This window comes from Candoia aspera, chromosome 13 (assembly GCF_035149785.1).
Source record: "Candoia aspera isolate rCanAsp1 chromosome 13, rCanAsp1.hap2, whole genome shotgun sequence".
Lineage (NCBI taxonomy): Eukaryota > Metazoa > Chordata > Lepidosauria > Squamata > Boidae > Candoia > Candoia aspera.
The window spans coordinates 16,239,161-16,260,896 of record NC_086165.1 but is presented as its reverse complement, the minus strand read 5'-3'; the positions used below and the strand labels follow the sequence as shown (position 1 = coordinate 16,260,896).

The window sequence follows — 21,736 nt, the reverse complement described above, 5'->3', positions numbered from 1 at the left end:
CCCACCAGATTAGATAGAAACACTCCAATGCGGTGGATTTTAAACAAAGAAACTCTCAAACTCCTTGCAAAAATACTGCAGAAAAGCCTGTCTATACCCCTTGCAGACACCAGTCACCTAAAGACATCTCAACTGTGCCCTCCCCCTATCATCATCAGAAGTTGGCTAAGCCTGCTGCAGAGTTTCATGTCTGAAGGGGGTTAAGGCTTTGCATCTCTGTAGTAGTTGGGATCCTGGTTTCTGCCAAACTAGACATTTGGACACTAGAGTTTTCTATGTTGCCAAAGTTGCAGAAGCCTTTCCTACATGAACCCAAGTGGCTTTGAAACTGGCCGTATCTGCCACTTTTGCAGATAACAGTCACAAAGTTTTATATGTCTGTTCAGCCTGGCCTAAATTCCATGAGATCACCATGAGATTTCAGCCATTTTTACTTTTCTAAAAAATAATTATTATACTTTAAAAAAAAGTTATATTTTTAAAATTAAAACAAAACCACTAATATTTTGTAAGCGATTTTAAAAAAAAACTGAAATTTCACAAGAGAGTTTGTGAGATTTGTGGTGTGGCCGTCTCCTCTTCTAGAAGCTTCGTGTGATAGTATGATCAGAGTAGTCTTAACGCTTCTGTTGAAAAAAACTTCATTTGTTTCTTTTCATGCCCAGGCTGGGGAAAGTGACTCCCGAAGACATTGAGTATTACAATTGCCAGCAGGAACTGGCGGCTGAGTTGAACAGCCAGTACCAGATTGTGGAAAGAGTGATCGGTGAGTTTTGGATCAAAAGCGAATCAGGACATGGGAATAAAAGCAGAGACTAGTCCAGGATGTTCCTGGTTGAAGCCTTCGTCTACATCTTGGGAAACTGTGCATGTCTGGCTGAAAAATGAGGGCATTTAAGGCAACTGAGGCCGATGGAATTTTCTTGACTGCTTTTTTGAGAATTAGTGAAAGCAGGGGTGGGGGAAAAACAGAAATAGGCAAACTTCTTGGCATCGTGGGCATATTGAGAATTTAAAAAGGGCTGCCATGGGGGTTGGGTGGACTAGTTGTAAAATGGCACCTGCAGTGGGTGGATTGCCATGGCCATTCACTGAACACCTGGGGAGACATCATCATGTAATTGTGCAACCAATGCCAATTGTGTACTTGTGTCATGACATCTGACGCATCTTTTACACAGTAACATGCACATACTGTCCGTCCACCTTGCCCCCTGGCACCTGCCACTAATGCCAGTTTTCTGTTGCTATTGTTGTTTTTTCTGGGCAGCTGAGTACACTTTTGAGGAAAGACCTGAATTCCAACCAACCACCATTTGTAATTTCCTAAGAACACCTCAGGGCCCAGGGACATTCTCAGAAACACATTAAAAACTTGTAATTTGCTTTGCAGCACACTCCCTTCTCATTGTTTTTTTTTTAAAAAAATATGTTTTCCTAAAACACTAGCTTAACAAGATTGACTCCAGGGGTACAGAGAGCTTGCTAGGACCTAAAGCAGGTGTTTCTTCTCAGAACTTGTAAAGTTCTGACCATATATCCAGAGGTGTTGAGACTACAACTCCCACAATCCCAAGCCAGAAGGTTATTGGCCACCTGGCAAGCAGAGTATCCAGTGCAAAGGCCACCCCAAAGCAGTTTATCTGGTCTAGGAAAAAGTGCTAAATTTTAAATTCCTGAGATAGCTAAAATGAAATTAGTTAAATCTAAGAGAATAAAGTTAATACATGCTTCCTGAAAATATCTTTCCTTAATTTTATTGACATCTTTAAAAAAAGAACTCACACATTTTCATGTCCTGTTTTGTGGTCACCTAGTCAGTTTACAACCAAATGCATAAAAACTGATTGATTCTTTGATCGGTTAGGAAATTGAATTCAGGAGGGGGAAGAATCACGCTAATAGGATTAACAGTGTAATGTCATTTTCTATGTAACAGTGGCGTTCTTTTGTGTTTTTAATTTTTTAAATCCGAAGTAGCCTCTAAGCAATTTACTAAAATCCATAAAGAGAACTACAAATCACTTGGCTGCTATCTCTGTTGGTCATTGTGGCATTTAATCATTGCATTTATGGATCTTCTTTTCTCATTCATGCACAGCTATGAAAACAAACAAATCACCAACTCCTGGAACTGAATTTCCAGGTAAGGTGACTTACTGGTTTTATGGATTTACATGATTGATTTAATTATAGATTCATAGAGACTCCTGATTGCAACTCTGAGTGGCTAACCATCAATAAGATAACCACAGCAATTATAGAAAAGAAATGGTTAAAAATATCTTTTCATGGATGGAACAAACAGATTCACTGAGTATCCAGGCCCAGTGCTTGGTGGAAGAGCCAGGTCTTAGTGCCTTGCAAAAGGCTGGCTAGGTCAGCACCCTCCGAATCTCAGGGGTTAAGTTGCTCCATAGGACAGGCACCACCTGTAGAGAGCCAAGGAAATGACCTTGTAGAAGCAAGGCAGTGGCTGAAGGAACCAAAGCATACTTGAAGCCTAGGACACTGAGAATTGGTGAGAAAGAAGCTCAGATTCACTGCTCCCTTCTTGAATATAAGAGGGATAGACGAGAAAACTCAGGCTTTCAGAATTGATGTCAGCCCTTTGAAGTAGGCCAGGTCAGGAAACAGACCCCACCTGACTGGAACTCTTCTGTGTTGTTCTAGGCTGGAGTAACAGACCCTCGAAAGCCCCACAGAGTTCCCCCCGGCTCCATTTATACTCTAGTGAATTAGGGTGGAGCCCATCCGAGCTTCCTTCTTATTCTTCCTCTGTTTCATGGGCTTAAAGCGTGTTTTTTGCACCCATTGTCTTTGCCTGCTTTTTCCAAGGTCGTCTTTTTCTATACCATCCCAGAGAACCATCCCTCATTTCCTTCAGTAATGGATCTCACTATCTCCGTCAAAGACATCTTCCTTACTCACTACAGTGGTTATCTGATTACCCTAGATGAGTGTTTCTCAGCCTCAGCAACATTAAGATGTATGGACTTCAACTCCCAGGATTCCCCAGCCAGCATGCTGGCTAGGGAATCCTGGGGGTTGAAGTCCATACATCTTAACGTTGCTGAGGCTGAGAAACACTGCCCTAGATGATTAGGAATTCTGAAGAAGCAAATGATAGGACTTGGCAGAGAAAGTCCTTCCTCTGCCAACCCCTTTTTCCTTTTCTTCATAAAACTAATCACATAGGGAGACCAGACGAATTCTTCAGTACCAAGTCAATGAAGATTGTGGACTTGTTATCTGGAGTAAATCCCCAGGCTTTGGCAGAGGTGTTCTCCAGCCCACCCTGAGTGGCATATTTCTGTCATTCCCATAAAGGATATGGCCAGGCTCTTACCATGTATTCCTTCACACACACCCCAATATTTGCAGCTCACAACCGCAAGTCCTGCTCAAATGAACCAGAATACCTTTGCAAGTGGATGGGGCTTCCATACGCAGACTGCAGCTGGGAAGACGAGGCTTTGATAAGCAAAAAATTCCAGCACTGTATCGATAGCTTCAACAGTAGGGACAACTCCAAAGCCATGCCTACCCGGGACTGCAAGGTTGGTCTGATTGCTCTTGCCGTTTTGGCCTCAGTTTGGATCTATATTTGGGGGGGGGGGGGAAATGGGGGGCAAAATTGTAATTGCACGAAAAGGCTACTAGTTTTTGATGCATCACCTGAAGGGTTCACTTTGAAGCTCCCCTTTGGCATTTATTTGAGATTTCTTAAAATCTCAAATTTTAAGGATTAATTTTCCATGTGATATTTGCCACGTTTTCCAAGTGTTGGAAAAGCAGCAGGTAGCGACATCTTGTGCAGGGTCACTGCATGTTTCAAGTTGGGGTTTCCCGGTGGCCTATATTCTGCTCTGGTCAAGGGGAGGTTGCTGTTTCCCCAAAATACCAAATTCCCAGCAATAGAGCTATATGGTGGCTGCATCACTGACATATACTGTACTGAAAAAAATATTAAGTTTTTCTCCCTCAGATGATTTATCTTTAAAACAGTAGGGTGGTTCTCACAGAGAATAGGATCATCAAGGCAGATGAGTACTTTTCTGCCTAGTTTTCCATGTTGGAGAGGGTTTCTTTTAAATTCAGGGTCTTACTCCCTTTGGGTAAATATTGTGCTTTTTACATGGAAAATTAGCAAATCCAGGAGAGGGTTAGGCTCCATTTGCAGGTCTTCTCCTGCCCTACCTTCCTATCACGTAGTTCCATTTTCTTGCAAACTAAAGATGGGGCAGTTCAGCAACTGTTTTGTTTGTTTACCAGATTTATATCCCAGCTTTCATTCTGGAGCTCAAGGTGGTAGAAATAGTGCTTCCTCCCCCTGTTACTCCCCAGAGCAACAACTCTGTGAAGCTGAGAGAGTGATGGATCTTCTCCTTTTAGGTGCTGAAGCAAAGACCTCGCTTTGTTGCCTTGAAGAAGCAACCTTGCTACATCGGTGGGGAGAATCTGGAGCTTCGGGACTATCAACTGGAAGGCCTAAATTGGTTGGCTCACTCCTGGTGCAAGTAGGTGAAGGCAGGCAGGGACCCCTTCCTATCCCTGTTTCTGGGTCATTCTTTTTCTGCTTAAAATCCAGAGTCTGGTAGCACCTTTTCCAGCTAAAAAGCTTCTGCCTTTTAATAAAATCTGTTAGTCAGACAAGGTGCTGCCAGACTCCTGCCAGATTTTTTGCCACCATAGACTAACACAGCTTTCCTCCTATAATATCTGTTTAAGCTTGTTTCTATAGAGCAAGAGGGTCAAAACATTGATGGCAGCCCATGGTAGACTTGGCCACCAATTTCCAGAGCCAGCTGGTTCCACTGGGGATTTCACTGGCCAGTTGACACCTGATGTTGGTAGAATTTCTGGAAATGAGTATCAGGCTAGGCAGACCTTGTGCTGATCTTGTGAAAAAGGCATGTATGGAAATACTTTTAACAACATTCTATATAACTTAACAAATGGGAGGTATGAGAAGGCACTCATGGGGTTATTAGTTAAGAACACTATAGAGCAGCCTTTCTCAACCTGTTCACCCTGGAGGAACCCTTGAAATACTGTTCAGGCCTCAGGGGACCCCTGCACATTCAGGCTCAAATATATACCAGAAGTTACAAAATCATTATATTCGTTTCATGGGTAGGCCTGTGTAGATGCATTAACAGTATTCTTAAACTAAAAATAAAGAATGAAATTTACCTCTTCAATGTGAAGTGGCCTGAATTTGAAATAATTTTTAAAGAAATCATGATCGCCAGGGAACCCCTAATGACCTCTTGCGAACCCAAGGGTGCCACGAAACCCTGGTTGAGAAACCCTGGGGATTCTGGCAATAAAAAGCCAAACCAAACAATTCTATAGACTGTTCAGATGAAATTAACCCATCTCTGACTTAACATAGTCATTTCTGGCTGTCTCCCTATCCATGAATTGCAATATTGTTAGATTCATCTGTCCCTCGTGCATCAAGACAGTTTGGCTGTAGATAATGCACAGTGTACAGAAATCACACCCACCACCCAAGCCATGCCCAGTGTCTGGCAGTTCCAAGTAGGATTGGGAAATCATGCAAGTCTGTTCCCACCAATATAGTCAAAATAGGGCTGACCCATTATAAAGCAGCTTTTATATTTATTTTTATAATTATTAATGTTCTTAAACCACCCAATAGCCAAAGCTTGCTGGGCAGTTTACAATAAGATATACTACGAGGCACAATTGGAAAAACCTATACAATAAAATCAAATGCAAAATGCATACTACGCATGCATGCATACTACGCAACAACAAGGTGGTCATTAAAACTCTAAAACAATATGAATTAAAATACAATTAAAAGTCAATTAAAAAGCCCAGGGAATAGAAAGGTCTTCTCCTGGTGTCAAAAGGATACTAATGTAGGCCCCAGTCAGGCCTCTCTGGGGAGGGAATTCCATAAAATGGTGCCATCACAGAAAAAGCACGCTCCCTTGTAGAGACCCAACCCACCTCTTGTTGGGGGTCCTGGAGGAGAGCCCCATTAGAAGACCTTAAGGTCTGGATAGCTACATATGGGAGAAGATGCCCCTTTAGATAACCTGGTCCTAAGGGTTGAGGGCTTTAAGAATCGAAGCTTCCAGCATTTTTTTCTTATATTTCTGGATAGCTAACTCGTTCTGCATGCTTGATGGTGATGACCCATTTAATTCTGCATAGCTACCTACCAAGCAGTGCTAATCCAAGTTGGACCTGGCATATGCTTGGATGGGACACCACCAGGAATTCAAGGGCTGTAGACCAGACTAGGAAGTTGAAAAAACATCCCAGAAGAAGGCAGTGGCAAACAAAGTCTTTATTGTTGCCAAGATTATTGAGTGGATGTATCATCAAGCGAGCAGGAGTCAGGCTTGACTTAAGGAAAAAAGGAAAGGACCTAAAAGCAGAATGACCTCTTTCGAAAGACCAGCATACCATCTTAGTCAAGATTTGGAACACAGAATCAATGAGACATACACACAAAAAAACCAAAAAAGATCCAATTTTTCTGGGAAACAAAAAGCAGTCAGCTTATGGTGATAACACAACAAATGCAGGGATGATTCTCCTCCTCCTCCTCCTTCTCCTCCTCCCCCTTCCCCTCCCCCAGAAAAAAAATAGATGCAGTCTTTCTAAAAATGTAGTCTTGGATTTGTTCCAAAAAGAGGCTCTCAATCCTCACCATAATCCCTGCCCCCAATGACCTGAAGCACTGTCAATGAGGCATACGTACCATACTTGCTTATGGGCTCAGCTGGTTGAAATAGACCAAACCTCCTCCTATCTCCAGATGTTCCCCTGATCGGCAGCTGTTGCAAGGGGGAAGGAAAGGGGAGCTTCCTAGGAAGACACGGCTGTGCTGGCTTGACCCCTTTGCTTGTCTGCTTCCTCAGGAACAACAGTGTCATCTTGGCGGATGAGATGGGCTTGGGCAAGACCATCCAGACCATTTCTTTCCTCTGCTACCTCTTCCATCAGCACCAGCTCTATGGGCCCTTCCTGATCGTGGTGCCCTTGTCAACCCTGACCTCGTGGCAGAGGGAGTTTGAGATCTGGGCCCCAGAGATCAACGTGGTTGTCTATATTGGAGATCAGATGAGCAGGAACGCTGTGCGTAAGCCAGAGTCCAGGAAGGGGGTGAATGGGCCCGTGCCCACACTTTTCTCTTTGGACAGCTATGTGGAGTGAGATGCAGGGTGCATGGCACAGAAATGAAAGCTCCATCTTCTGATGTGTTGGGTGGTTGGCATGCAGAACTGCGCCCCAATTTGCATGGGTGCTCAGATCCACTGTTTGTTTAACCCTGGTTCGTTGAATAAACTACAGTTGACAGCTTTCATACAGCAGGCTAAACTAAAGTCAAACTTCATTGTGGCTTAGAGTGGAGTGAATCAGGCTTTTATGTAAAAAGAAAGAGAAGCTGTTGGATAATTAAGTGGGATGTGGAGGACAATTAAAGATGCCGATCTATTGCAACCTCTTTGGTGAATTGAACCAATTCGTTCTTCGGCACAAACCCAGTTTGCTAATTTGATTCCTTTCTGGTTCAATATATTGTGCAAACTCAGAAAACGGGTGAATTCAGGGACCAAGTTAAGCATGTTGGGGGAATGCAGTCCCTGTTTAGGCTTCTCAGCCATAAGCTTCTCTGGCAGCCCAGGTTGACTTGGTTAGGCTTGTGGTGGGGGGGCAGGTTTCATGTCACAGACACCTAGCTGGTCTCTACAGGGGGCATAGATGGAGGCAGCATCTCCTGACTCAGGACTTGGCCCTGAACTGGCTCCTGCCTCTAATTCTTTCCAACCAACATAGCTTGAATTTCTCCTAGAACAAGTTACCTAAAGCTCTTCCCTCCCATCACCCCTAAAAAAAGGTGGGTCCATTCCTGAGGACTAGAACCTTTATCTCATTTTCGTTTTCCTTTCTTTCTTTCTTTCTTTCTTTCTTTTAAAAAAGTGAAGTTGCAAAACCTGGTTCCACTTTCTGTTACTAACAAAGGAAGAAGATTCTATAATAGGGAGAGCTGAGAAGCTCGAAACATCTGACACTCTTTCAGCTGGGGAGTTCGTTGGGCTGCTTTCTCTGTCCCTCCCTCCCATTTTCCTCCACTGCTCTCCCCCTCCCCATGTCTACCTTGCAGGGTAGTTGTGGGGAAAAAAAATAAAAGAGATCTCAAAATACTTAGTTTGTGCTTCTGGAAGAAAGGTGGGATATACTGCACATGCAGTAAATATATAATAATAGTTTTATGTGCATATCTAAGAGACAGAAGACCACACTAAGCTACAGAATCCTAGAGTTGGAAAGAGCACTTGAGGCCATCCAGTCCACCAGTTTTCGTTACAGGAATCCAGATGAAAGCACTCCCAACCTCTGCTTGAACCCATCTGGTAATATAGTTTATTTGGCTTTGGAGACGTGTTTTGTACAAACTCAACCAACTGTGGATTATTCCTTTTAAGCCTTAAAAGAAATCTTGATCTGGTGCAATCTGTCTGTGTTTATACATCGCTCTAAGCCATAGTTTATTTAACCTGGTATATGAAATAAAGCACAGTTGGCTGAGTTGACACAATAACACTAAGCCATAAATCACAGTGGAGGGATTTGCTAAATAGGCTAAGTTAAAACAAACTGAATAAGACTTGAACCTGATGCAATGTGATGTGGGAATGTTTATTATCCTCGTCTTTTTAAATCAAAGAGTGTGTTACTTCTAGAAAGGACACGGCTTACCCTGTACATCAAAGGGGACATCTGTTCATGGAGATGTGCCTGCTGGTGGAAGAGGAGGGATGGGAATTGTAGTCCAACACCTTGGAAACGGGTCAGGTTAAGGAAATGGCGATGTAAACAAACCAACCTGTCCATTTCTTTTACTTCAGATCCGCGAGTATGAATGGGTCCATTCTCAGACCAAGCGACTGAAGTTCAACGTGCTGATTACGACCTACGAGATCCTTCTGAAAGACAAGGTGAGTGATGGGCCAAGGCAACGGTGTTGGTACTTGGAGGGAAGGGGGTATCATGGCCCTCTTCTTTCCTGCCATCTGCCCCAGCATCTTTGGCTCAGAAAAGGTATGGTGCTTCTGGAACTGAAGATGCTTCAGAAGGTTCTAAGATTCCCATAGTTGGTGACCTGCTGCTGAATTCTCTAGAACTAATCCATTCCTTCGTGGAGCTATTTAAGTTTTCTGCTAGCCAGGAATATTTTGGCAGCACCGTGTTGCAAAGTATAGTGATCAAAACACCATGAATTCAAAGAGCAGAATTCATAGCTCACGAGAAAAACCCCTATGTTGCTTGCTGGAGGTCTTGCCATCCCCACTAAAATGGAGAAGGAAGGGTGGAAGATGTCTACCAGGAGAATTTTGCCATGAGTTGAATGCATGCCCTGGAATACTTCCCAAGATCTCTCATGCTTGTGACCCAGGTGCAGGTCTTCCAGAGCAGATGCAGAAGGAGCTTGCGCTCTAGTGTGGCATTGTTCTAGTGTGACCCATCTGGCTTTTCTGCTGTAGACCGTTCTGGGGAGTATCAGCTGGGCCTTCCTAGGTGTGGATGAAGCCCATCGCTTGAAGAACGATGATTCCTTGCTGTACAAGACACTGATTGACTTCAAGTCCAACCACCGCCTGCTCATCACTGGGACACCCCTTCAGAATTCCCTGAAAGAACTGTGGTCACTGCTGCATTTCATCATGCCAGAGAAGTAAGCTCCCAACTGGGTGGGGAAGGAACTTCACAAGTCATAACCCGAGGCAGAAATAGCTAAAGCAAATAAAACTTAAAGCAGATATGGTTGCCTTTGGAACAAGACATGTTTAGAAGCCCAAATGATTGTACAGTGATTATCAGTACAAACTAAATGCAGACTTACTATGACTTTTTGTATCTCCTTGACATTGTAAGAGGAGAACCATCTTAGTCTATTGCGGCAAAAAATCAGGAATCTGGTAGCACCTTTTTTGCCTAACAAATTTTATTAGATGGCAGACTAATAAAAAGCTTTCACAAGAAGCTTTCTTCCATCCTCTTTATAATGTTGAATGCTGCCCAGTATTCAACATTAAATGAGGCTGCATATGGCTGATGTGAAGTATTTGTGCTTCCTTGCCAGTAGAAAGGAAGAACGGGCTGTGTAATGCTAGGAGCGGCTCCTTTCTGAATCTGCAAAGTAGGCTATGGGGATGGACCTGGGTATTGCTCATCATCTCTCTCTTCTCCCCTTGCCCTGCCCTTGCTCTCAGGTTCGAATCCTGGGAAGACTTTGAAGAGGACCACGGGAAGGGGCGAGATAACGGGTACCAGAGCCTGCATAAAGTCCTGGAGCCATTTCTGCTGCGCAGGGTGAAGAAGGACGTAGAGAAGTCCCTCCCAGCCAAAGTGGAGCAAATCCTGCGGGTGGAGATGTCTGCCCTCCAGAAGCAGTATTACAAGTAAGGATGCTGGTGGTGGGCCAGGAATACTCAGCATGTGTGCCACAAGAGAACTTTTCTTAGGGAAGAAATAAAGGTAGTGTTGGGCTTGGATTTCCTACCCATGGGGAGAAGCTGCCCAATGTCCTCCTGCCTGAGTCACTGCTCTAGCTTGGGCTCCAGCCAGCCAGATTCTAAGTGATCCTCCTCCTAACCTCTTAGCCTGGGCTGCAACTAGGGTCTGTGTCACCCGGGGCAAACATGGATTCCATGCCCATTTTGGTGCCCCCCCAGCACGGCACCCGGGGCACATGCCCCGCTTGCCCCCCCACCCCCAGTTGTGGCCCTGCCCTTAACCTGGGAAGACGTCCCTTCCCAGGCAGAAGCGACAGCCACATTGGAGACTTTTGGTAGTCGTCTGTTGCAACTCTGTATGTGTCTGCCACTCTGAGCTGGACTTCATTTGAACTGGCCAGCCTGACTCACACAAGGAGGCCCCTTGGGGTGACAGCTTACGCCCTCTCCTCCCCTCTCCTCCCCACAAATGTACATAAATTTAAAGCCGAAGGCTGGCTGAGTGATTGATTGACTGATAGATTGGGCCGATTGACACAAGGTCACGAGTCCAGGCGCCATTGGTAGCATCCAAATTGAATAATGAACTCAATAGCTATGCTGTCTGGTCTCAGTTCAGAACCAAAGTGCTCATCAGATGGTAGAAAAGCGGTTCAGGGTGAGGCAATTTAGGTGGCAACGGTGTACAGGCAGACCATTCATTTAACAACCGTTCGAAGTTACGATGGTGCTAGAAAAAGTGACTTACAACTGGTTCTCACGCTTACGACCATCTCAGTGTCCCCCTGGTCATGTGATCAAAATTTGGGTGCTTGGCAGCTGTCATGTATTTTCAACGGTTGCAGCGTCCCTGGGTCACATGATCGCCATTTGTGACCTCCCAGTTGGCATCCGACAAGCAAAATCGATGGGAGAAGCTGGATTCACTTAACAACCGCACGATTTGTTTAATGACTGCGGAAAAAAAGGTCGTAACATTGGGTGCAACTCACTTAACAACAGCAGTGCTTGGCGATGGAAGTTCTGGTCCCAATTGTGGTTGTAAGTCAAGGACTACCTGTAGTTGGAATGACTGCAACTTCAGGCCAAGAGCATAATGGTTATAACTGTACTAAAATCCCCCTTCCACTGAGAGTTGGTGAAGGTGAGGTGGCTGGTGGCAGATTTCCCCTTACTTTGTCTCAACAAGACCCCTGCAAGGTGGCTGGGCTGAGAGACGATGACTAACCGAGAATGACTCTGGCTGCTGTAGCCAACCAGGGAATGGACTCTGTCTTGGTCCAACCCTGCAACTCACCCCGAGCAGTTGTGCTATTTATTCCAAGCCGCCACGTTTTGCAAGCGCCTTGTAGTGGCTCTTCCGGGCTTAGGCATCTCTCGGCAGCAGCGTCTGGGATGTGCCGGGTTGCCTCCTTGAAGCCACCAAAGGGGCTGAAACTGATGTTGCTGTCCGCTGGCCCTTCAGGTGGATTTTAACCAGGAATTACAAAGCACTGTCCAAGGGGACTCGGGGCAGTACCTCCGGCTTCCTGAACATTGTGATGGAGCTGAAGAAGTGTTGCAACCACTGTTACCTGATCAAGCCGCCAGAGGAGAATGACAAGGAGAACAGCCAGGAGCTGCTGCTGGTGGGTAGAGCTTGGGGAAGGCTTCTGGCAGTGTCGGGGAGCAGGGAAGGCAAAACCTGGCCGATCTGTACAATTCCTTTGCATGGAATATGCATTGCAGAGGCAGTCCAAGTTTCCAGTGCTAAGGCCTTGCATGTCAGAGTCCTTCTGTAAATTGCATTTAACCCTGCAAGGCTACAGGTGCTGGGACAGGTGCCCTGCTTTTCTTGGGAATTGTGCATCACTTTGTTCCATGTTGGGGGTGACAACTCCTCATTTGGGGCTTTAAAACAGTTGCAGCCATTTCTGAAGGTGCCTCTGGGTTTAGAAGCAGTATACCTCCCTTGAAATGGGAATTGCCAGGGACAAAATCCAAGTATAGTAGATGCCTCACCCCTGGGGCTTTCCAGAGTTTGTGAGTTAGATGCTGTAGGATACTGGATGCCCGACTAAACAGACTTTTTTGTTGTTGGGGGGGGGGAAATAATTCCTTTGTTTCGTGTGCATGTGCATGGTGGTGTTGGCGTGGCTGATTTATTAAAACCTGAATGCGTTTTGAGGACATTTTGTGGATATTTTTGGCTTGCTTTTATTTTAAAGTCTGAATCTCAGCAAAGAAATTAGGGATTAATCAGAGACAGAACCCATAACTTTGTTAGCTGTTAGTGTGGCTAAGCATGACAAGCTGGAAAAGAGTTGATGTAAAGTTGAGGAATAGGTTAAGAAGCTCTAATACAGGTACTCCTCACTTAAGGACTGTTTGTTTAGCGACTGCCTGGAGTTACGACTGCACAGAAAAAACTGACTTATGACTCGTACTTATGATCATTGCAGCATCCCTGTGGTCACGTGATCATGATTCGGAGCACTTGGCAACCATCGCACATTTACAACAGTTGCAGCATCCCATGGTCACATGATCACCACTTTTGACCTTCCTAGCCGGCTTCTGATAAGCAAAATTAATAGGGAACTGTGTGATTTGCTTAACGACCATATGGTTCGCTTAATGACAGGTGATTTGTTTAATAGCTGCTGCAAAAGTGGTCATAAAATCGGGTCTGGATTCACTTAATGACCTAAATTCTATTCCAAATTGTCGTTAAGCAAGGACTACCTGTACTTAACGTTTTATAATGCTTCCAAATGTCCCAAGGGCTTCACGTGATCTCATGGTAACTTGAGACCAACGCTGAAAGTCAGCTTTCCCTGACTTGGGCACATCAGACATATTGAACTAGGACTTCCGATCTCCCCAACCAACATAGCCACCCATTTCGAGGGTTTCAGGTTGTGGAAGATGGTCTATAAGAAATAGTTCCTGCAAGGAGACAGAGGCTCTGAGAGAGCAGCTTGCCTAAGGCAACCTATTGCACTCACGGGCCAGGTGGGATTAGAACTACAGCCATCCTCCTTGTGTTCATTTTCATTGTTCTGTCTATTAATTCACTAAAACCAGCATGGTACCCAGTTGCTCAGTCCCTTTGCTCCATCAGGTTTCGAACCACTGCATCACAGCAACTTTGTCTCCTTAGTCTTTAATCAGGAGCAGCGGGAAACTCATCCTTTTGGACAAACTGCTCACCAGGCTACGTGAGAGGGGAAACCGAGTCCTCATTTTCTCCCAGATGGTGAGAATGTTGGACATCTTGGCAGAGTACCTGGCCATCAAGCACTACCCTTTTCAGGTGAAGACCAGAGAATTGGGCTGAAGGGGTGGGCGCAGAAGGTGTTCAAGTGTGTTTTGTCTCACAATGAGTGTGGGAGGTGGGCCAGCCTTAAGGGGGATTTTTGCAGACAACTGAATCACGCAGCCTTCCTGAAGGATCTTTTGCTATATGGGCAAGGGTTCTGCTTCCTATTATCCCCTGCCAGGCATTGGAAGATGTCATATGGGAGGTTTTTAGTGAGCCTTAACAAAGATACAAATGATGCAACAGTGATAATACAAGGAATCAAGACAGTAGTGATTAAAATGAACTAAAACTTTTAAAAAGGTCCATATAATATTAACATACACTTAGTTCAGCCCTTATCATAGTATGTAATCTGTTTTAACATGTTATTTGATCTAGATCACACTGCTCCATCTTCTCATTCCCACAATATGAAGCCATTTAAAAAAATTGACATGCCTCTCGAATCCATTCATTGACACCTGGAGTCCTTTGTATCTACGTAAGATGATCTTCTTAGCTTAATCCTAGTCTGGATAGAGCCCTAGTTCTTCATAAAAAGTCAGTTTTCACATTTTAGGATATAAATCAACAATCACCCTGAGCCTGGGCATATAGGAGTCACCTTGCATATGGGCCTCCTGTCTTCCTCCTGTACATACCTCATGTGTGTAGGCAAATATCTGCATCAAACTTTAATGTACTTTAGAGGTGTATAACTTGGCTCCGGAGAGGTATGCAGACCCTTAAAAGCTTTAACTCTGTATTCTAGTGCCAACTAATTACAATTCTTAATGCGAAAGAAATTACTAATTATCTTGGCTGAGCTTGAAAAAAGCTAAGCAGGATTAGATTTAGTTAGCAGTTGGATAAAAGACCATGAGAAAATCCCAAGGGTATAAACTAGAATGGGAAATTAAAATCTCAAAAGAAAACAACATCCAAAGCACTTTCATATTGTTGCCTAGAAAATTACAGACACGGTTAGCTAGCCAACCTTGGCTGGTCTGAGACAAGCTAAGCAGGCTAGTGCCTGGCTAGTCTTGGATGGGAGGCCATCACAAAATAGCATAATCAGGTGGGAGATGAAAAACTATGCCTAAAGAAGGCAGTGGGCGCCCCTTCCATGTTGTTATAAAAATAAAAAAAAAACTACATGGATTTGTACAGTCCCGAGGACTTGAGCCAGATGAGAAGTTGCTTTGCTAGCTCTTTTGACAGCATGTCGGGGACATTCTATGGGCTTGCTGTTCACAAAATGGATGCCAAGTCAAGGCATTCATCTTCTTTTTGGCACAGGCTTGCTATGACCTTGAGCCAGTCCTTCCCTCTGCTTGAGAACCAGTATGGTTAAGTGGTGGAGCTGTTGGATTGTGCATGGGGAGACCCAGGTTCTGGTCCCCCCTCAACCACAGGAACTCCATGGGAGACTTTCGGTGGGCCACCCTCTAAGTCCTAGATTTGGAAGTCGACAAACATCTGTCCACCAACCTGCCCTGGATAGTAGATTGCAGTCCTTTCCTGCAGTGCATTGATTCCGGCTGATAATACTAGTAATATGGATATAGATGCAGACATACACTCATATTTAACCTCTCCAAATGTTTGGCCGTATTCCTTTGTAATATTTTGCCTTGGTAACTGTTCTTACAGAGAGAGCCAGAAAGGGGTCAAGCATATGATGCTGTTTGGGTTCTCACAACATGATTAACCCAGCTATTGAATTAACCTGTATTCTGGGTTTGTACATGGGTTGAAAAGCAGGCTGGATTTACAGAGCACCCTAAGACACACCATCCCAAACCAAAAATCAAACCTAGCCACTCTTGGCTTGTTGCAAGACTAGACACAGTTACTTGGTCTTTAAAAGTCCTGAGTCAAAGTATTGTGTGAACTCAGCCAGCCTTGCACCAAGCCAGGCCACTGGGCCTTCTGACTTGGTATTCTTTAATCATCTGGGTGTTGGAGTTAGTACCAGACTCTGTATTACTTTCCTGAAATTCGTAAGGAAAGCCTTGGCATGCAGGAGGCTTTAACTGGAATAGTTGGGTTTCCACCTGGAGAGCAAGTGGATTACTGCTTGGAGCTGCTGGCTTTCCACTGACCTCTGCCTCACTCTCCTTTTTTTCATAACCATGCTTTATAGGTTATTCCTGGCTTGGCTGCAGGAACCTGGTCTTCAGCCTCCTGGCCACCATTCCCAGCAGCAGCGGCGGCAGGGTTATTTTTAATCATAGTTATTTTTAGAGTGTTGTCTTGCTCTAAGCTGAAGGGAACCATTCAGGGGAGAGTTGAGTTCCTGGAGGAGAGGCTGGGGCAACTGGGGTGGGTAGGAGGTGAGCGTTCCCTGGAGATCCCCTGACCTGCGTGCCATTGTTTCCTGCAGCGCCTGGACGGATCCATCAAGGGAGAGATCCGAAAGCAGGCCCTCGATCATTTCAACGCCGAAGGCTCAGAGGTATGGCTGCTGCCGGTTATGTAAAGGACGGGGTGCAGTGGCTGCCTAGGAAGGGGATAACAAAGCGTAGCAAGGTGTACCTCCTTGATGGAGTGAAGAAAGGTGTCTTTTGTATTTTTTTTTGCAAGGGTTTGGGGATCCGAAAGGTCTGGAGGAGGCTGGCAGCATCAAGCAAGGGAAAGAAAAGTGTAGCCCCTGCCTTTGTTTTGCCAAAGGACCAAGTGTGGGTCACTGTAGCTCACTTGCAGCTTCTAGCTGCAGTGGAAACATTCTTTGCTTAGCCAGCACCTCTCTGCGCACAGCACACAGCTTGCTTTGAGCCGTGTTGACACTTCTGCCGGCTGCCTTATTAGGGGAGAGGAGGAACCTTGCAAAACAGAGGAAGAGACGTCCCATCAGAAGTTAGGAGCTTACTCCAAAACATCGCTTGATTTACAGGAATAAAGAGAGACTTTCTGGTACAATCTGTGATTTGTTTATCTGGAAAAATCCCACTGAGTTTAATAGGGCGTAATTCCCAGAGTATGCAGAGAATTAAAGTCTCTGTTAAAAGAGCAAATGTTAATGGGTTGGATTTGCACATAGGTAAAAAATAAATTAATTGTGGAACCAGTTTTCTCATAGGTGTTACATAACAGGAGCATGTTTCTAAGGAGGTGTCTTCTTATTTATACTTTAATTTAACAATTTAGTTTGTTTATTTTATCCCACCTTTATTATTTTTGTAAATAACTCAAGGCAGTGAACATATCTAATACTCCATCCTCCTATTTTCCCCACAACAGCAACCCTGTGAGGTGGGTTGGGCTGAGAGAGAGGGACTGGCCCAAGGTCACCCAGCCGGCTTTCGTGCCTAAGGCGGGACTAGAACTCTCCTACCACGCCTGATTGGCTCTTGGGCTGAGAGAGAGGGACTGGCCCAAGGGCACCCAGCCAGCTTTCGTGCCTAAGGCGGGACTAGAACTCTCCTACCACGCCTGATTGGCTCTTGGGCTGAGAGAGAGGGACTGGCCCAAGGTCACCCAGCCGGCTTTCGTGCCTAAGGCGGGACTAGAACTCTCCTACCATGCCTGATTGGCTCTTGGGCTGAGAGAGAGGGACTGGCCCAAGGTCACCCAGCCGGCTTTCATGCCTAAGGCGGGACTAGAACTCACGGTCTCCTGGTTTCTAGCCCAGCACCTTAACCACTAGACCAAACTGGCTCCTTTCTACCAGCCTTATCCTGCCTGGTGTCCTCCAGATGTGTTGGCTGAGGATGATAGAAAAGGTAATGTATCTGTAGGGCACCAGCTTGGAGAAAGCTGCTTCACACTCTGGGTTTCCAAGAGAGAATCTCTCCCAGGCGGTGGACAATGTGAGCAAAAAACCGGTAAATGGATATGTACAGCAGCAACAAATCATGATTGCCCAAGAAAATGCACAGAAAGTTTAAAATACCCAGCTAACTTCAGAAGAAGTAGTCTGTGGTACTGTGGGTGAAAAGCAAGAACTCTCTCAAAGCAATTTGCATAATTATATTAAAATAATAATTGTTTTCCATGGGTGCTTTCCTTATAGAAACAAGGACTCTTTTTAGTGATTTAGCCTTTTTGGAGTGTGTTGATCTGGGACCAATGCAGCCTTCACAGTAGGAGCCATGAACCCATGCCGCTGATATAGCTAATGTCAGCCTTACCAGGTAGACCAGACAGGAAACATGACCAGATGAACTAATTCTACTTTATTGTAAGGCTACATTAACAGAATCTTGCAAGTCTGAAAGTACAAATTTCCCACCATTTCCTTTATAGCCTGAGAAGCTAGGAAGGGTTCCTTCTGAGCCTCTTTCTCCACCCATTATGCACCTGAGGGCTATGCCATCTCTTATCTGACCTTCCCTAGGCAGCATCTCTTTGCCCCATCTCCCAAGGTCTTTCCCACATACTATTACATTAGTGAAGTGGTTCAATACGTGAACAAGAAGGGCTACTTAAATTGGGGTTGATGGATTCAGCACCTTCACCTTTCATATTTTCCTAAGTTTGAACAGCAGTTGTAACCATCACCTCTGAACACATTCAGGTTACTTCCTTGAATGTTCTGAAGTTGGCAGCAAGGGATCTCCTTCCATGTCAAAGATTCTACTCCCTTCCTCTCTGTTCTGGTTTTTTGTTTTCATAAAACAAAAACAACAATAACAACAACCTACCACCCTTTCATAAACAGAACCAAATCCACCAATGTAAGAGGATGCATTGGGACTGAATCCTTCTGAGAGTCCTAATTCACTTGGGGTTGTTTGAAAGCTTTGCAGTCCAACTTGAGGTTGCAGACTCCATGCAGACCCCAGGGCCTCAGGGAAATCTCCAAAAATTGTTACCAAATTATCATTCCAGTGTGGTGGTGGTGGTGATTGTCATTACTATTAATCATAACAATACGATAAAAGAGGGAAACAATGAAACATGTGCTTGGAGAGTAAACATATTAACTATAATTTCATTTAAATTCATTTAAACGTCAGTGAAATCACATGAAACTTAGTTTTTGCCCTGGCTCTGTCCATTGCTATTTTGAGTACAATCCTAAAATGCTACTCAAAGACAGTGCAGCTCAAGAAATATTGCCTACCTCTGCAAGAGATCACTGCCCCCCACATCTCCATTCCACACTTGTCACAAGCCAGCCTGTCCAGTCACGGGAAGAAGCAAGAAAGTATTCTCTTGCCTGATTGCCTTGAAGAATTTTGTGCTTGCCCCAGGAGACCAGGCTGTCCTGCTTTACAGCTCTGTGTAAACTAGTAACTGTTGTAGAAGGCATGTAATTTTGGGACAACCCTTTATGCCTCCATCCCACCTGCTTGTGATTTAGAGTACGTGAGCCGCTTGCTCTTAAAACGTACCAGTTAGCCATTGTGGCTGCCATTCATGCTACCTGACCAGTACTTTGCTGCCTGTCCTTCTGGAGCTAGGCAGACACAGGCAATGTGTGTCCCCTTTGTCACATATGCTTAGGACTTCTGCTTTCTACTGTCCACACGAGCTGGTGGCCTGGGGATCAACTTGGCATCGGCTGACACCGTGGTGATCTTTGATTCAGACTGGAACCCCCAGAATGACCTACAGGCTCAGGCCCGGGCTCACCGGATTGGGCAGAAGAAACAGGTTAATGGAAAACATCCTTCCTCCTCCTAGGTCTTCTGCAGATACGGTCGGTTCCTAGCCAGGGGAATTAGGGATTCTGGGAGTCAACATTCAGGGAATCTGAAAAGAGTCAGAATGGGAAAATCTAGTTAACAGCCAGACTGTAGAAGTCTGGAAATCAATTCCTCCCCAGTTTTATCTTCTCTTGCTCAAGTACAGTGTCAGTTGCCCCTTCCTTCTCTGAGCAGTGGAATTAGAACGAACCAGGGGAGGAGGGTAGTGATAGAATGGAACCTCCCCTACTGGTCATTTTGTGGTTGAGTAGCCCGTGCCGGTGGCATTTCAGCTATTTCAGCTACTAGCTAGAGATTCTGGGAGTTGAAGGAAGCACACCCAGAAGTCGTTAAACTGGGCAAAACCGTGGAGCAAAGCCTTGGACAAATGTGTGGCCCTTCTTCAGTTGGCAAGGTCCAAAGCATGCTGACAATCCCAGGTTTTCAGTGCCTGCCATTTCCGGATTGATAGGCTGGCAACAAAAAAATTAGTTTTTCTTGAAACAGCAGGTAGAAGATCAGATAATATAGGAAGAGGAAACTTGGGGTGGGGGGTGGGATTTGGAAGTTGGAGACTGTCAGATGTTCTCAGAAAGTGGTTGCTTTGGTGGACATAGCTGGACACAAAACACCCAAAAGGTGAAATAGTGCTGGTGGGATGACCTCTATTTTTGTTGCAAACAAATAAGATATTAGAAGTAGCTTTGGTTTGCAGCATGCTGGTATTTTATACCTGTTTATTAAAGAATTCTTTTAAAATGTCAGGTGGGTCATTGAACTAGGTATACATCCAAGAGAGATTTCTGGGCCTCACTGGCTGCACCTGGGATAAAAGAGCTATCTATGAAGCCATTTCATACATTTCCCCTGGGTTCTGCAGGTAAACATCTATCGCTTGGTTACAAAGGGGACAGTGGAAGAGGAGATTATAGAAAGGGCCAAGAAGAAGATGGTGCTGGACCATCTCGTGATACAGCGGATGGACACCACAGGCCGGACAGTTCTGGATAATAGTTCTGGCAGATCCAAGTAAGGAGATGGGAGATGTGCATTCTGTTGTGGGATCAAGGTGGCTCTCATATAGTGCCTTTTGAAAGTAAAATCTGGGAAGGTGATAAGACTCCAGACTCTGAACTGATCAGTACCTTGTTGGTGGTGTGATTTTTTGGCTTTTCTACAACAGCATTGGAAGATTTCAGTCAGTTTAAGAATACACAAGTAGTAAACTTTCCTTCCTTTATGAACAGGATGAGAAAGGACAGGAGGAAAAGTAGCAATAACTCAGTAGACCCTGGAATTTTATTCAGTTTAGCAGACAATACAAACCAAGTGATTTAGCATCGATCACTGTTCTGACAGTTTGATGAAATAAAATGAGCTGGGTTATATTTATCAGTCATATATGGTCATTGATACATAAACGCATGCCTTGTGCTAAGCTTGCTAATTGTCTTTTTTTTTTTAAAAAAAGTTTATTTATAAAATTGACCATTTGATTGATTTTAAAAGGATTTTAGCTATTCAGAACTGCAAATTGCCTAGTTCCTGCAGAGCAAGAGAGATTGGGAGTTGGATGGGACTTCTTCTCACCAAGGGATTAAGGCTGAGGAACTAGATCGCTTGAGATCCTGGGAAAGTGAGTGGAGATACGCTCCAGATAATTGTGAACTGGGAACTTTTGTGAGAGTCAGTGGCTTCATGTTTTTCTCCAGTTCAAATCCATTCAACAAGGAGGAACTGACCGCCATCTTGAAGTTTGGAGCTGAAGACCTTTTCAAAGAAGCAGAAGGGGAAGAATCTGAACCTCAGGTGAGTTTTCTGGTCAATGTTCTTGGTGATTAACTTGATTCTCCTTGGGATGCTCATTTGAAATTGGCAGAGATTTAGCCCCAGCATAGACCAATGCCATTAGTTTCCATACTGGAACCTTAGAAGGACAAAGTTAATTAAATATTTAAATGCACCCTGCCAGGCACAAATATATCTTGGCCATTCTCCTTCCATGTGGATCGGACTCATTGATCCTGGCCTGCTGAAATTTCATGAGATCCCCACATCTCATGGGGATTTAGCAACCTTCATTCTGAGATCTTCCAAAATTCCACAATACTTCCCATTAGAACACCATAATCTCCCAAGATTGTTCAGTAATTTTAGTATGCATTTTATCATTAACTTTAAACTTTAAAAACTTCGTATATTTTAATAATAATTTATTAAATATATTTTGCATTTGTTTTACATTTTGTTTGCCACCTTGAATGCTCATCAGAATAGAAAAGCGAGGTATAGATCAAATATCTCATGCAATGATG

The 21,736-nt window shown here is 44.5% G+C and overlaps 1 protein-coding gene across 4 annotated transcripts in view; it reads left to right on the top strand.

Moving 5' to 3' along the window:
- Window positions 1–21,736, top strand: part of CHD2 (chromodomain helicase DNA binding protein 2) — a 95,993-nt gene that overhangs the window by 50,083 nt on the left and 24,174 nt on the right. For 3 of the 4 annotated variants that reach the window (XM_063313925.1, XM_063313926.1, XM_063313927.1), the window contains 14 exons: window positions 666–766; window positions 2,102–2,146; window positions 3,385–3,560; window positions 4,396–4,520; window positions 6,906–7,122; window positions 8,898–8,987; window positions 9,534–9,724; window positions 10,263–10,451; window positions 11,971–12,133; window positions 13,648–13,800; window positions 16,175–16,246; window positions 19,240–19,389; window positions 20,302–20,450; window positions 21,134–21,230. In XM_063313925.1, the coding sequence (XP_063169995.1) occupies window positions 666–766; window positions 2,102–2,146; window positions 3,385–3,560; window positions 4,396–4,520; window positions 6,906–7,122; window positions 8,898–8,987; window positions 9,534–9,724; window positions 10,263–10,451; window positions 11,971–12,133; window positions 13,648–13,800; window positions 16,175–16,246; window positions 19,240–19,389; window positions 20,302–20,450; window positions 21,134–21,230 (1,918 nt within the window). Of the gene's footprint in view, window positions 1–665; window positions 767–2,101; window positions 2,147–3,384; window positions 3,561–4,395; window positions 4,525–6,905; window positions 7,123–8,897; window positions 8,988–9,533; window positions 9,725–10,262; window positions 10,452–11,970; window positions 12,134–13,647; window positions 13,801–16,174; window positions 16,247–19,239; window positions 19,390–20,301; window positions 20,451–21,133; window positions 21,231–21,736 lie in introns of those variants that run through there. The other variant, XM_063313928.1, reaches the window with a different exon arrangement.